This window comes from Coregonus clupeaformis, chromosome 33 (assembly GCF_020615455.1).
Source record: "Coregonus clupeaformis isolate EN_2021a chromosome 33, ASM2061545v1, whole genome shotgun sequence".
Classification (NCBI taxonomy): Eukaryota; Metazoa; Chordata; class Actinopteri; order Salmoniformes; family Salmonidae; genus Coregonus; species Coregonus clupeaformis.
The window spans coordinates 3,853,622-3,869,904 of NC_059224.1; the positions used below are offsets into that span (position 1 = coordinate 3,853,622).

Below are 16,283 nucleotides of genomic sequence, written 5' to 3' on the forward strand. Positions count from 1 at the left end.
ATTGAACACTTACGGGAGATTCTGGAGCGGCGCCTTTGACAGTGTTTTCCATCACCATCAACAAAAACACCAAATTATGGAATTTCTGGTTGAAGAATGGTGTCACATCCCTCCAATAGAGCTCTAGACACGTGTATAATCTATACCAAGGCGCATTGAAGCTGTTCTGGCTCGTGGTGGCCCAACGCCCTATTAAGACACTTTATGTTGGTGTTTCCTTTATTTTGCCAGTTGCCTGTATATGCCATTTAACAGACACTATATTTATCCAAAGCCACTTACAGCACAGTCAGTACATCCATTTTTCGTATATGTCACCCCATCGGGAATTAAACCCAGAACCCTGGGTTGTTTTCATTAGTACACACCGAAGCAGAACTGTTCCAGTCCGTTTTACTTTCGTTTCGCTCCTAGTGAATAGGACCCTGGCGTTGCTAGCGCCACACTCACACACCATACCAACTGATTTTAACCTCACCTCCTCGCTGGTGAGAACCCCCATGATCAGCAGGGTCCCGATCAGCTTGAGGATGGGGACAAACTGGTACTCCACACTGCCCCCTACTGGGTCTCTGATGTGACTGCCTCCTCCCTGCACCGCCTCAGTCAGCATACTGATGGCCTTCTCCTTCAGGATGCCCAGGGGGATCTGGGGACTGGTGGAATCATTATAATAATGTATTTTATTTATAGTGCATTTGTCGTACCCAAGTGTATCAGTATAACACTATAAAAATGTCAAAGTAGTAAAAAACTAAACCTGTAGCAGAAATATTGCCTGAAATCTTGCAAATACTTTAAGCGTTTGCTCTTGTCTGTCTAGATCACCAGATGGGCGGGGTTTACAGTTTTGTCACTATTCTATTGGTCCATTAAGCCAGCCAAGCTCAATCAAGCCCAGATTAAGTATTTCAAATGACTTCAAATAGTATGTGAGCCGAAGTCTGAAAGCATTACAACTTGACAGAAAAGTACTATACAAGTGAAGTTAAAGTAGTAAAACTCTGACCTGTGGAGACGCTGCTGCTTCTTGGTGGTGATGAAGGAGAGAGGGGAGAAGTTGAGGCGTGGTTTCAGAGAGGTGCTGAGGCCTACACCGGGTAGAGAGTGTCTCTTGGACTCGTCAGGGAACAGCTTGATGGAGCGCGTCTCATCAGTCACAGGGATGATAAACTCGTTGTTCATCATCAGGCGTGCCTCCTTCGCTGTCTCCAGGTGGATGCTGGTGGTAGGTACATAGACCAACCAATCAATCCATTAAACAGTCAGTCATTTAACCAATCAATTATCAGCATAATAATAGATTTCAATAAAAATAGTGGGTAAACATCTTGTTCATTATAAAGACCCCTCATCCACCAACCAATGAACTCCTCACCCACCTCATAAGAACATTATAGAATCCCTCTCTCAGCATGCCGGATAGGTATTGGTTGTCGATGGTGTAGAGCAGCTGTGATTGGTCGAGGTGGGAGCAGAGGGCGTGTGCCACGCGGGTGTTGCCCAATGCGCAGAGGGCACAGTAGAGCTTCAGGGTGTGGTAGTGGAACTTCCTCAAACCCTCATTCTCCGATAGCTCCAGGATGTCCAGACATCTGAGGGGAGGGGGAGGGGAGAAGGGGGAGGAGGGGAGGAGGAGGGAGGAGGGAGAGATGGAGAGGGAGGGGGAGAGATGGAGAGGAGGGGGAGGAGGGAGAGATGGAGAGAGAGGGGGAGGAGGGAGATATGGAGAGGGGAGTGGAAGGGGAGAGATGGAGAGGGAGTGGAAGGGGGAGAGATGGAGAGGGAGGGGGAGGAGGGAGAGATGGAGAGGGGAGTGGAAGGGGAGAGAGAGAGAGGGGAGTGGAAGGGGAGAGATGGAGAGGGAGGGGGGAGGAGGGAGAGATGTACAGGGGAGTGGAAGGGGAGAGATGGAGAGGGGAGGGGGAGGAGGGAGAGAGAGAGAGGGGAGTAGAAGGGGAGAGAGAGAGAGAAGATAGCAAAGAGAGAGAGAGAGAGTGGCTAAGCAATACATGGATTTAGGAAATATAGTGAAAACTCCAATTAGCCCACCAGAAGATAAATGAACAAGATATTACTACATTCATCTAATCCTTTCAAATCCATTCAAATCTAGGAGAAGTGTCTAAGCCTAAGGGTAGAGGCTAGGTATTGATTCCAGATATAAATAAACCACAAGTGTGCATAAGCCACCTGTTTTCCTCAGGTACATGAACAGCCATCATCTGCAGGGGCTCCAGACACTGCACCACCCAGCCGTGTCTCTCTGAGACCCTGGCAGTCTCCACGGTGAGGAAGGTGTTGGGCATACGGCTCCACAGCACTGCTACGATAGTCTGAACGTCCAGACGCGGAGGACACTGGGGCACAGGGTTACGCTGCTCACTCTTAAAGATGGCCGACGACAGGGGCATGGTGTCCTGGGGAGGGAGAGAGAGAGAGAGAGAGAGAGAGAGAGAGAGAGAGAGAGAGAGAGAGAGAGAGAGAGAGAGAGAGAGAGAGAGAGAGAGAGAGAGAGAGAGAGAGCATCATTACAACACTGTATATAGCCATAATATGACATCTGAAATGTCTCTATTCCTTTGGAACTTTTGTGAGTGTAATGTTTACTATTTATTTTTTATTTCACTTTTCTTTATTTCCTATTTCACTTGCTTTGGCAATGTAAACATATGTTTAACCATGCCAATAAAGATTTTTGAATTGAATAGAGAGAGAGAGAGAGAGAGAGAGAGAGAGAGAGAGAGAGAGAGAGATAATTGGCTTTTTACCAAATTACCGTACGACAGACCACGTATTCACCCTGCACACCCTAATTGACAAACAAACAAACCAAAACAAAGGCAAAGTCTTCTCATGCTTTGTTGATTTCGAAAAAGCTTTGAGTCAATAAGGCATGAGGGTCTGCTATACCAATTGATGGAAAGTGGGGTTGGGGGAAAATCATATGACATTATAAAATCGATGTACACAAACAACAAGTGTGCGATTAAAATTGGCAAAAAACATACACATTTCTTTCCACAGGGCCGTGGGGTGAGACAGGGATGCAGTTTAAGCCCCACCCTCTTCAACATATATATCATAGAATTGGCGAGGGCACTAGAAAAGTCTGCAGCACCCGGCCTCACCCTAAAGAATCTGAAGTGAAATGTCTACTGTTTGCTGATGATCTGGTGCTGTCACGGTTTCGGCCGAGGCTGCCTCTCTCCCTTGTTCGGGCAGGCTTCGGCGTTCGTTGTCTCCGGAATACTAGCTGCCACCGTTGTATGTTTCATGTTCGTTTGCTTTTGTCTGATCTTTGTCTTTCGTGTGTAGGGCTGATGTTCGCTATTTCGCTCGGTTGAGCTTCCCTCCACTGCGTGGAGTGTTTACGCACCTGTGTAGTGCGCATTTGTTTTGTTCGCCTTCGTGCGTTATTTCGCCTACGGGCAAGTGTTCTCGTAATTTCCTTGTTGGAGAGTTACTAAAGTCTGTTGGACTATACTTCGGTGTCCTGCGTTTGATTCCACCACTACACCCACCTACAGCACGCGTGACAGAATAACACACCTTAAAATGGAATCAGCAGGAGCCGCAGCAGCCCAGACGACGCTGGAGGACCAGGTTCGGGAACAACGGGACCAGATCCTGCAGATGGGGACCGCACTGCAGGAGGTGATCACCACCATTCGAGGCTGGGGAACGCATCCACCGCCACCCTCCCCTGCCTGCACCATCGGCCAGTCCGCCCATTCCAGCACCGGAACCCCGAGGAGTCCGACCTCGCTCCCGAGGTCCTACGATGGAACCGCGGCCGGGTGTCAGGGATTCCCTTCTCCAGGTGGAGCTGTACCTGGCCACCGTGCACCGGGCGCCCTCGGGACATGAGAGCGTGTCCGCCCTGATCTCCTGCCTTTCCGGGGAAGGCATTGGAATGGGCCAACGCGGAGTGGAGGAAGATCGACGCGGACACCATCACGTACGACGAGTTCTCCCGCCGCTTCAGGGCGGTGTTTGACCATCCCCGGAGGGGAAAGCGGCGGGGGAGCGTCTGGTCTTCCTCCGGCAGGGGAGGAGGAGTGTGCAAGAGTTCGCCCTCGAATTCCGTACTCTAGCGGCAGATGCAGGGTGGAATGATCGGGCTCGTCGATCACTACAGGTGTAGTCTACGAGAGGGACGTCCGTCGGGAGCTGGCTTGTAGGGACACCAGCCTCTCGTTCGACCAGTTGGTCGACATGTCCATCAGGCTGGATAACCTACTAGCTACCCGCGGACGTTCCCGAGGGGGTCCGTCCATTTCACCCTCCAGCGCCTCCGAGCCGTGTCCCTTGGAGCTCGGGGGTGCTGGCGCTAGAGAGAGGAGGGGTCGGCTTACTAGGGGGTCCATCCCCTGCACCAACTGTGGTCGGGGAGGACACACCGCGGCTAGGTGCTGGGGATGGCCTCCTAGGGGAGAGGACGACAGGTCCCGCACTGGGGATTCCTTCCAGGTGAGTAGGCGCCCCACTCACCCAGAGCTCTCTATTGCACATTTCTGTTTGCCTGTGAGTTTTCCACAGGTAGCACCTCATTCCCAGCATAAGGCGCTGGTAGATTCAGGCGCGGCTGGGAATTTTATTGATAAGAAATTTTGTTTAGCTTTAGGGATTCCCCTTCTTCCTGTTGATGTCCCTTTCCCCGTTCATGCCCTAGATAGCCGTCCGTTGGGTGCGGGCTTGATCAGGAGGTCACTGCGCCACTTAGGATGTGTGCGCAGGGGGTCATCAGGAGATGATTCAGCTATTTCTGATTGACTCTCCTGCGTATCCGGTGGTGCTGGGCATGCCCTGGTTGAGTACCCATAACCCATCTATTTCGTGGCAGGAGAGGGCTCTGATGGAGTGGTCTGCCCAGTGTGTGGGTAGATGTTTAGGCGTTTCCGTGGGGGCTACCTCGGTGGAGAGTCCAAACCAGGTGCCCGCATTGCACGTTCCCCTGAGTATGGGGATTTGGCTAGTGCGTTTAGTAAGTCGAGGGCAACGCAGTTGCCGCCCCATAGGCAGGGGAGATTGTGCGATAGACCTCCAGGCAGGAGCTGCGCTCCCACGGAGCCATGTGTATCCTCTGTCTCAGGAGGAGAAGAAAGCTATGGAGACTTACATAGACGAATCTCTGAGACAAGGATACATACGGCCTTCCACTTCCCCTGCATCCTCGAGTTTCTTTTTTGTGAAGAAGAAGGATGGTGGTTTGCGCCCATGCATCGATTACCGTGGTCTCAATCAGATCACGGTGAAGTACAGTTATCCACTCCCGCTGATTGCGACCATGACTGAGTCCTTGCATGGGGCGCGTTTCTTCACTAAATTAGATCTCAGGAGCGCGTACAACTTGGTGCGCATCAGGGAGGTCGATGAATGGAAGACAGCCTTTAGTACCACCTCGGGCCATTACGAGTATCTTGTCATGCCATACGGGTTGATGAACGCTCCGTCAGTTTTCCAATCATTCGTGGATGAGATCTTCAGGGACATGCAGGGGCAGGGGGTCGTGGTGTACATAGATGACATTCTCGTGTACTCGCCTACCCGTGTCGAGCATGTGGCCCTGGTGCGCAGAGTGTTGCGGAGGCTGGTGGAGCACGACCTGTATGTTAAGGCAGAGAAGTGTCTGTTTTTCCAGGAGTCGGTCTCCTTTTTGGGGTATCAAAGGTTGTCTGCGTCAAGGGGTGAAGATGGAGGTAGACCGGGTGTCAGCCGTGCGTAATTGGCAAACACCAACCACTGTGAAGGAGGTGCAGCAGTTTTTGGGGTTTGCGAATTACTACCGGAGGTTTATCCGGGGGTTTTGGACAGGTGGCAGCTCCCATCACGTCTCTCTTGAAGGGGGGCCCGGTGCGTCTGCAGTGGTCTGCCGAGGCGGACAGGGCATTTGGGAGGCTGAAGGACCTGTTTACCTCGGCTCCAGTGCTGGCGCATCCGGATCCCTCTTTACCATTTCAGGTAGAGGTGGACGCGTCTGAGGCCGGTATAGGAGCCGTGCTTTCACAAAGATCAGGCGCGCCACCTAAACTCCGCCCCTGTGCTTTTTATTCCAAGAAGCTCAGTCCGGCGGAGCGAAACTATGACGTAGGGGACAGGGAGCTGTTAGCCGTGGTACAGGCCCTTAAGGTGTGGAGGCACTGGCTTGAGGGGGCTCAACACCCTTTCCTCATTTTGACGGACCACCGTAACCTGGAGTACATCCGGGCAGCGAGGAGGCTAAACCCTCGGCAGGCTAGATGGAATATGTTTTTGACCCGGTTTACGTTTAAGATCACGTACATCCCTGGGTCCCAGAACGGTAAGGCAGATGCGCTGTCTCGGCGGTATGACACGGAGGAGAGGTCCGTGGGAGCCCACTCCCATACTGCCGGAGTCGTGTCTGGTGGCACCGGTAGTGTGGGAGGTACGATGCTGAGCTCGAGCGGGCGTTACGCACCACCCTAGTCCACCACAGTGCCCGGAGGGTCGGAAGTACGTTCCGCTCGAGGTTCGGGATCGATTGATCTATTGGGCTCACACGTCACCCTCCTCTGGACATCCGGGTATCGGCCGGACAGTGCACTGTCTTAGTGCCAAGTACTGGTGGCCCACGTTGGCAAGGGATGTGAGGGTTTATGTTTCCTCCTGCTCGGTGTGCGCCCAGTGTAAGGCGCCTAGACATCTGCCTAGGGTAAGTTACTACCCTGCCCGTGCCACAACGACCATGGTCCCACCTCTCGGTGGATTTCCTGACTGACCTTCCTCCTTCACAGGGGAATACCGCTATACTGGTCGTTGTGGACCGGTTTTCTAAGGCCTGTCGTTTGCTCCCCATGCCGGGCCTTCCTACCGCCCTGCAAACTGCCGAAGCCCTATTCACCCATGTGTTCCGGCACTACGGGGTACCTGAGGATATTGTGTCTGATCGAGGTCCCCAATTTACCTCCAGAGTCTGGAGGGCCTTTATGGAGAGGTTGGGGGTCTCGGTGAGCCTCACCTCGGGTTACCACCCGGAGAGTAATGGGCAGGTGGAACGTGTAAACCAGGATGTGGGCAGGTTTCTTAGAACATACTGCCAGGACCGGCCGGAGGAGTGGGCAGAGTCGTTCCCTGGGCCGAAATGGCCCAGAATTCCCTACGCCATTCCTCCACTAACCTAACCCCTTTCCAATGTGTGTTAGGTTACCAGCCGGTTCTGGCACCCCGGCAGCAGAGCCAGATCGAGGCTCCTGCGGTGGATGAGTGGGCGAGGCGCTCGGAGGGAGACATGGAACGCTGCACACGTCCACCTGCAGCGGGCCCTCGGCGTCATAAGGCGAGCGCCGATCTCCACCGCAGTGAGGGACCGGTGTACGGACCTGGTGATCGAGTCTGGCTCTCTACCAGGAACCTGCCCCTCCGCCTGCCCTGTCGGAAACTGGGTCGGCGGTTTGTAGGGCCATTTAAAGTCCTGGGAAGGTTGAACGAGGTGTGTTATAAATTACAGCTACCTGTTGAATATAAAAGTATTAACCCCTCGTTCCATGTGTCCCTTCTCAGGCCGGTGGTAGCTGGCCCACTCCAAGAAAGTGAGATCAGGGAGACTCCTCCGCCCCCATTGGACATCGAGGGGGCACCGCGTACTCCGTGAGGTCCATCTTGGATTCGAGACGTCGGATGGGGGGTCTCCAGTATCTTGTGGAGTGGGAGGGTACGGTCCGGAGGAGCGGTGCTGGAGTGCCGAGGGAGAGACATTTTGGACCTGTCTCTCTGACGGAATTCCATCGTGGGCACCCGACGCACCCTGCCCCGCGTCCTCCGGGTCGTCCCCGAGGCCGGGAGTCGGCGCACGTCTGGAGCCGCGGTCAAGGGGGGGTACTGTCACGGTTTCGGCCGAGGCTGCTCTCTCTCCCTTGTTCGGGCAGGCGGCGTTCGTTGTCTCCGGAATACTAGCTGCCACCGTTGTATGTTTCATGTTCGTTTGCTTTTGTCTGATCTTTGTCTGTCGTGTGTAGGGCTGATGTTCGCTATTTCGCTCGGTTGAGCTTCCCTCCACTGCGTAGAGTGTTTACGCACCTGTGTAGTGCGCATTTGTTTTGTTCGCCTTCGTGCGTTATTTCGCCTACGGGCAAGTGTTCTCGTAATTTCCTTGTTGGAGAGTTACTAAAGTCTGTTGGACTATACTTCGGTGTCCTGCGTTTGATTCCACCACTACACCCACCTACAGCACGCGTGACAGGTGCTTCTGTCACCAACCAAAGAGGGCCTACAGCAGCACCTAGATATTCTGCACAGATTCTGTCAGACCTGGGCCCTGACAGTAAATCTCAGTAAGACAAAAATAATGGTGTTCCAAAAAGGTCCAGTTGCCAGGACCACAAATACAAATTCCATCTAGACATCGTTGCCCTAGAGCACACAAAAAATGATACATACCTCGGCCTAAACATCAGCGCCACAGGTAACTTCCACAAAGCTGTGAACGATCTGAGAGACAAGGCAAGAAGGGCCTTCTATGCCATCAAAAGGAACATAAAATTTGACTAGGATCTGAGCTAAAAAATACTTGAATCAGTTATAGAACCCATTGCCCTTTATGGTTGTGAGGTCTGGGGTCCACTCACCACCAATAATTCACAAAATGGTACAAACACCAAATTGAGACTCTGCATGCAGAAAATCTGCAAAACTATCCCTCTATGTATAACGAAAAACACCAAATAATGCATGCAGAGCAGAATTAGGCAAATACCCGCTAATTATCAAAATCCAGAAAAAGAGCCGTTAATTTCTATAATCACTTAAAAGGAAGCGATTCCCAAACCTTCCATAGCAAAGCCATCACCTACAGAGAGATGAACTTGGAGAAGAGTCCCGTAAGTAAGCTGGTCCTGGGGCTCTGTTCACAAACACAAACAGACCCCACAGAGCCCCAGGACAACAACAACAACACAATTAGACCCAACCAAATCATGAGAAAACAAAAAGAGAATTACTTGACACATTGGAAAGTATTAACAAAAAACAGAGCAAACTAGAATGCTATTTGGCCCTAAACAGAGAGTAGACAGTGGCAGAATACCTGACCACTGTGACTGATCCAAACTTAAGGAAAGCTTTGACTATGTACAGACTCAGTGAGCATAGCCTTGCTATTGAGAAAGGCCGCCATAGGCAGACCTGGCTCTCAAGAGAAGACAGGCTATGTGCACACTGCCCATAAAATGAGGTGGAAACTGAGCTGCATTTCCTAACCTCCTGCCAAATGTATGACCATATTAGAGACACATATTTCCGTCCAGATTACAGAGATCCACAAAGAATTTGGAAAACAAACCCAATTTTGATAAACTCCCTTATCTAATGGGTGAAATACCACAGTTTGCCATCACAGCAGCAAGATTTGTTACCTGTTGCCACAAGAAAAGGGCAACCAGTGAAGTACAAACACCATTGTAAATACAACCTATATTTATGTTTATTTAATATCCCATTTGGACTTTAACTATTTGCACATTGTTACAACACTGTATACAGTGGGGAGAACAAGTATTTGATACAAGTACTTCTCACCAAGCTGATTGCCTATTGTCCTGTAGCCCATCCCAGCCTTGTGCAGGTCTAAAATTTTATCCTGATGTCCTTACACAGCTCTCTGGTCTTGGCCATTGTGGAGAGGTTGGAGTCTGTTTGATTGGAGTGTGTGGACAGGTGTCTTTTATACAAGTAACGAGTTCAAACAGGTGCAGTTAATACAGGTAATGAGTGGAGAACAGGAGGGCTTCTTAAAGAAAAACTAACAGGTCTGTGAGAGCTGGAATTCTTACTGGTTGGTAGGTGATCAAATACTTATGTCATGCAATAAAATGCAAAATAATTACTTAAAAATCATACAATGTGATTTTCTGGACAGGTGAAGTGTACCTATGATAAAAATTACAAACCTCTACATGCTTTGTAAGTAGGAAAACCTGCAAAATCGGCAGTGTATCAAATTCTTGTTCTCCCCACTGTATATACAGTTGAAGTCGGAAGTTTACATACATTTAGGTTGGAATCATTAAAACTTGTTTTTCAACCACTCCACAAATGTCTTGTTAATAAACTATAGTTTTGGCAAGTTGGTTAGGACAGTAATTTTTGTAATTTTTCCAACAATTGTTTACAGACAGATAATTTCACTTATAACTCACTGTATCACAATTCCAGTGGGTCAGAAGTTTACATACACTAAGTTGACTGTGCCTTTAAACAGCTTGGAAAATTCCAAAAAATGATGTCATGGCTTTAGAAGGTTCTGAAAGGCTAATTGACATCATTTGAGTCAATTGGAGGTGTACCTGAGGATGTATTTCAAGGTCTACCTTCAAACTCAGTGCCTCTTTGCTTGACATCATGGGAAAATGAAAATAAATTAGTCAAGACTTCAGAAAAAACATTGTTGACCTCCACAAGTCTGGTTCATCCTTGGGAGCAATTTCCAAACGCCTGAAGGTACCGCGTTCATCTGTACAAACAATAGTACGCAAGTGTAAACACCATGGGACCACGCAGCCGTCATACCGCTCCAGGAAGGAGACGCGTTCTGTCTCCCTAGAGATGAACGTACTTTGGTGCGAAAAGTGAAAATCAATCCCAGAACAACAGCAAAGGACCCTGTGAAGATGCTGGAGGAAACAGGTACGAAAGTATCTATATCCACAGTAAAACGAGTCCTATATCGACATAACTTGAAAGGACGCTCAGCAAGGAAGAAGCCACTGCTCCAAAACCACCATAAAAAAGCCAGACTACGGTTTGCAACTGCACATGGGACAAAGATCTTACTTTTTGGAGAAATGTCCTCTGGTCTGATGAAAAAAAAATACAACTGTTTGGCCATAATGACAATCGTTATCTTTGGAGGAAAAAGGGGGTACTTGCAAGCCGAAGAACACCATCCCAACCGTGAAGCACGGGGGTGGCAGCATCATGCTGTGGGGATGCTTTGCTGCAAGGGAGACTGGTGCACTTCACTAAATAGATGGCATCATGAGGAAAGAAAATTATGTGGATATATTGAAGCAACATCTCTAGACATCAGTCAGGAAGTTAAAGCTTGGTCGCAAATGGGTCTTCCAAATGAACAATGACCCTATGCATACTTCCAAAGTTGTGGCAAAATGGCTTAATGACAACAAAGTCAAGGTATTGGAGTGGCCATCACAAAGCCCTGACCTCAATCCTATAGAAAATCTGTGGGCAGAACTTCAAAAGTGTGTGCGAGCAAGGAGGCCTACAAACCTGACTCAGTTACACCAGCTCTGTCAGGAGGAATGGGCCAAAATTCACCCAACTTATTGTGGGAAGCTTGTGGAAGGCTACCTGAAATGTTTGGCCCAAGTTAAACAATTTAAAGGCAATGCTACCAAATACTAATTGAGTGTATGTAAACTTCTGACCCACTGGGAATGTGATGAAAGAAATAAAAGCTGAAATAAAACATTCTCTCTACTATTATTCTGACATTTCCCATTCTTAAAATGAAGTGGTGATTCTAACTGACCTAAAACAGGAATTTTTACTAGAATTAAATGTCAGGAGTAGTGAAAAAACTGAGTTTAAATGTATTTGGCTAATGTAAACTTCCGACTTCAACTGTACATAATATGACATTTGAAATGTCTTTATTCTTTTGGAACTTCTGATTGTAATGTTTACTGTTAATATTTATTGTTTATTTCACTTTTGTTTACTATCTTTTCACTTGCTTTGGCAATGTTAACATATGTTTCCCATGCCAATAAAGCCCTTAAATTGAATTGAATTGAATTGAATTGAGAGAGATAGAGAGATGTGTTAACAGTTATAGGAAAGATTCACATCAGTTAATTAGTCATATTTTTTATGAATTCATGAGTTAACAATAAAAGTTGGGATTTGTGCAAGTTCATTATAATATCAGTGATGATTCACATATGTTAATTACAGTGACTGTAATGACTTGCATCATTCGTTTTTATTAATCTTACCAAACCGTTTTAATCTGTAGTAGCAGACTGGTTATAGTAGTAGACTGGCTATAATAGTAGACTGGCTATAATAGTAGACTGGCTATAGTAGTAGACTGGCTATAATAGTAGACTGGCTATAGTAGTAGACTGGCTATAATAGTAGACTGGCTATAGTAGCAGACTGGCTATAGTAGTAGACTGGCTATAATAGTAGACTGGTTATAGTAGTAGACTGGCTATGGTAGTAGACTGGCTATAGTAGTAGACTGGCTATAATAGTAGACTGGCTATAGTAGTAGACTGACTATAGTAGTAGACTGACTATAGTAGTAGACGGCTATAATAGTAGACTGGCTATAGTAGTAGACTGGCTATAGTAGTAGACTGGCTATAGTAGTAGACTGGCTATAGTAGTAGACTGGCTATAGTAGTAGACTGGCTATAGTAGTAGACTGGCTATAATAGTAGACTGGCTATAATAGTAGACTGGCTATAGTAGTAGACTGACTATAGTAGTAGACTGGCTATAGTAGTAGACTGGCTATAGTAGTAGACTGGCTATAGTAGTAGACTGGCTATAGTAGTAGACTGGCTATAGTAGTAGACTGGCTATAGACTGGCTATAGACTGGCTATAGTAGCAGACTGGCTATAGTAGTAGACTGGCTATAATAGTAGACTGGCTATAGTAGTAGATTGGCTATAGTAGTAGACTGGCTATAATAGTAGACTGGCTATAGACTAGTTATAGTAGTAGACTGGCTATAGTAGTAGACTGGCTATAGTAGTAGACTGGCTATAGTAGCAGACTGGCTATAGTAGTAGACTGGCATAGTAGTAGACTGGCTATAATAGTAGACTGGCTATAGACTGGCTATAGTAGAGACTGGCTATAGTAGTAGACTGGCTATAGTAGTAGACTGGCTATAGTAGTAGACTGGCTATAATAGTAGACTGGCTATAGACTGGCTATAGTAGTAGACTGACTATAGTAGTAGACTGGCTATAGTAGTAGACTGGCTATAGTAGTAGACTGGCTATAGACTGGCTATAGTAGTAGACTGGCTATAGTAGTAGACTGGCTATAGTAGTAGACTGGCTATAGTAGTAGACTGGCTATAGACTGGCTATAGTAGTAGACTGGCTATAGTAGTAGACTGGCTATAGTAGTAGACTGGCTATAATAGTAGACTGGCTATAGTAGTAGACTGGCTATAGTAGTAGACCTGGCTATAGTAGTAGACTGGCTATAGTAGTAGACTGGCTATAGTAGTAGACTGGCTATAGTAGTAGACTGGCTATAGTAGTAGACTGGCTATAGTAGTAGAGGCCATAGCTATAGAGTAGATGGCTATAGTAGTAGACTGGCTATAGTAGTAGACTGGCTATAGTAGTAGACTGGCTATAGTAGTAGACTGGCTAGAGTAGACTGGCTATAGTAGTAGACTGGCTATAGTAGTAGACTGGCTATAGTAGTAGACTGGCTATAGTAGTAGACTGGCTATAGCAGTAGACTGGCTATAATAGTAGACTGGCTATAGTAGACTGGCATAGTAGTAGACTGGCTATAGTAGTAGACTGGCTATAGTAGTAGACTGGCTATAGTAGTAGACTGGCTATAGTAGTAGACTGGCTATAGTAGTAGACTGGCTAAGTAGTAGACTGGCTATAGTAGTAGACTGGCTATAGTAGTAGACTGGCCATAGTAGTAGACTGGCTATAAGAGGCTATAGTAGTAGACTGGCTATAGTAGTAGACTGGCTATAGTAGTAGACTGGCTATAGTAGTAGACTGGCTATAGTAGTAGACTGGCTAGTAGACTGGCTATAGTAGTAGACTGGCTATAGTAGTAGACTGGCTAGCAGACGGGCTAAAGTAGTAGACTGGCTATAGTAGAGACTGGCTATAGTAGTAGACTGGCTATAGAGTAGACTGATAGTAGTAGACTGGCTATAGTAGTAGACTGGCTATAGTAGTTAGACTGGCTATAGTAGTAGACTGGCTATAGTAGTAGACTGGCTATAGTAGTAGACTGGCTATAGTAGTAGACTGGCTATAGTAGTAGACTGGCTATAGATAGTAGACTGGCTATAGTAGTAGACTGGCCATAGTAGCAGACTGGCTATAGTAGTAGACTGGCTATAGTAGTAGACTGGCTATGTAGTAGACTGGCTATAGTAGTAGACTGGCTATAGTAGTAGACTGGCTATAATAGTAGACTGGCTATAGTAGTAGACTGGCTATAGTAAGACTGGCTATAGTAGTAGACTGGCCATAGTAGTAGACTGGCTATAGTAGTAGACTGGTAGTAGACTGGCTATAGTAGTAGACTGGTATAGTAGTAGACTGGCTATAGTAGTAGACGGCTATAGTAGAGACTGGCTATAGTAGTAGACTGGCTATAGTAGTAGACTGGCTATAGTAGCAGACTGGCTATAGTAGTAGACTGGCTATAGTAGTAGACTGGCTATAGTAGTAGACTGGCTATAGTAGTAGACTGGCTATAGTAGTAGACTGGCTAATAGTAGACTGACTATAGTAGTAGACTGGTATAGTAGTAGACTGCTATAGCAGTAGATGGCTATAGTAGTAGACCGGCTATAGTAGTAGACTGGCTATAGTAGTAGACTGGCTATAGTAGACTGGCTATAGCAGCAGACTGGCTATAGTAGTAGACTGGTTATAGTAGTAGACTGGCTATAGTAGTAGACTGGCTATAGTAGTAGACTGGCTATAGACTGGCTATAGTAGTAGACTGGCTATAGTAGTAGACTGGCTATAGTAGTAGACGGGCTATAGACTGGCTATAGTAGTAGACTGGCTATAGTAGTAGACTGGCTATAGTAGTAGACTGGCTATAGTAGTAGACTGGCTATAGTAGTAGACTGGCTATAGTAGTAGACTGGCTATAGTAGTAGACTGGCTATAGTAGACTGGCTATTAGTAGACTGGCTATAGTAGTAGACTGGCTATAGTAGTAGACTGGCTATAGTAGTAGACTGGCTATGAGCAGTAGACTGGCTATAGTAGTAGACTGACTATAGTAGCAGACTGCTATAGTAGTAGACTGGCTATAGTAGTAGACTGGCTATAGTAGTAGACTGGCTATAGAGGCATAGTAGTAGACTGGTTATAGTAGTAGACCGGCTAATAGACTGGTTTATAGTAGTAGACTGGCTATAGTAGTAGACTGGCTATAGTAGTAGACTGGCTAGTAGAGACTGGCTATAGTAGTAGACTGGCTATAGTAGTAGACTGGCTATAGTAGTTTAGACTGGCTAAATAGTAGTAGACTGGCTATAGTAGTAGACTGGCTAATAGTAGACTGGCTATAGTAGTAGACTGGTTATAGTAGTAGACTGGCTATAGTAGTAGACTGGCTATAGTAGTAGACTGGCTATAGTAGTAGACTGGCTATAGTAGTAGACTGGCTATAGTAGTAGACTGGCTATAGTAGTAGACTGGCTATAGTAGTAGACTGGCTATAGTAGTAGACTGGCTATAGTAGTAGACTGGCTATAGTAGTAGACTGGCTATAGTAGTAGACTGGCTATAGTAGTAGACTGACTATAGTAGCAGACTGGCTATAGATAGTAGACTGGCTATAGTAGTAGACTGGCTATAGTAGTAGACTGGCCATAGTAGTAGACTGGCTATAGTAGTAGACTGGCTATAGTAGCAGACTGGCTATAGTAGTAGACTGGCTATAGCAGTAGACTGGCCATAGTAGTAGACTGGCTATTAGTAGGGGTTAGACTGGCCATAGTAGTAGACTGGCTATAGTAGTAGACTGGCTATAGTAGTAGACTGGCTATAGTAGTAGACTGGCTATAGTAGTAGACTGGCTATAGTAGTAGACTGGCTATAGTAGTAGACTGGCTATAGTAGTAGACTGGCTATAGTAGTAGACTGGCTATAGTAGTAGACTGGCTATAGTAGTAGACTGGCTATAGTAGTAGACTGGCTATAGTAGTAGACTGGCTATAGTAGTAGACTGGCTATAGTAGTAGACTGGCTATAGTAGTAGACTGGCCATAGTAGTAGACTGGCTATAGTAGCAGACTGGCTATAGTAGTAGACTGGCTATAGTAGTAGACTGGCTATAGTAGTAGACTGGTATAGTAGTAGACTGGCTAGTAGACTGGTTATAGCAGACTGGCTATAGTAGTAGACCGGCTATAGTAGTAGACTGGCTATAGTAGTAGACTGGCTATAGGTAGTAGACTGGCTATAGTAGTAGACTGGCTATAGTAGTAGACTGGCTATAGTAGTAGACTGGCTATAGTAGTAGACTGGCTATTAGTAGAGACGGCTATAGTAGTAGACT

The 16,283-nt window shown here is 46.9% G+C and overlaps 1 protein-coding gene across 1 annotated transcript in view; it reads right to left on the minus strand.

The window, feature by feature from the left end:
* LOC121548540 (ryanodine receptor 3) overlaps window positions 1-16,283 on the minus strand; it is a 128,897-nt gene that overhangs the window by 89,437 nt on the left and 23,177 nt on the right. The window contains 4 exon segments of the mRNA XM_045210126.1: window positions 479-656; window positions 1,010-1,222; window positions 1,383-1,595; window positions 2,194-2,420. Of these exon segments, the coding sequence (XP_045066061.1) occupies window positions 479-656; window positions 1,010-1,222; window positions 1,383-1,595; window positions 2,194-2,420 (831 nt within the window).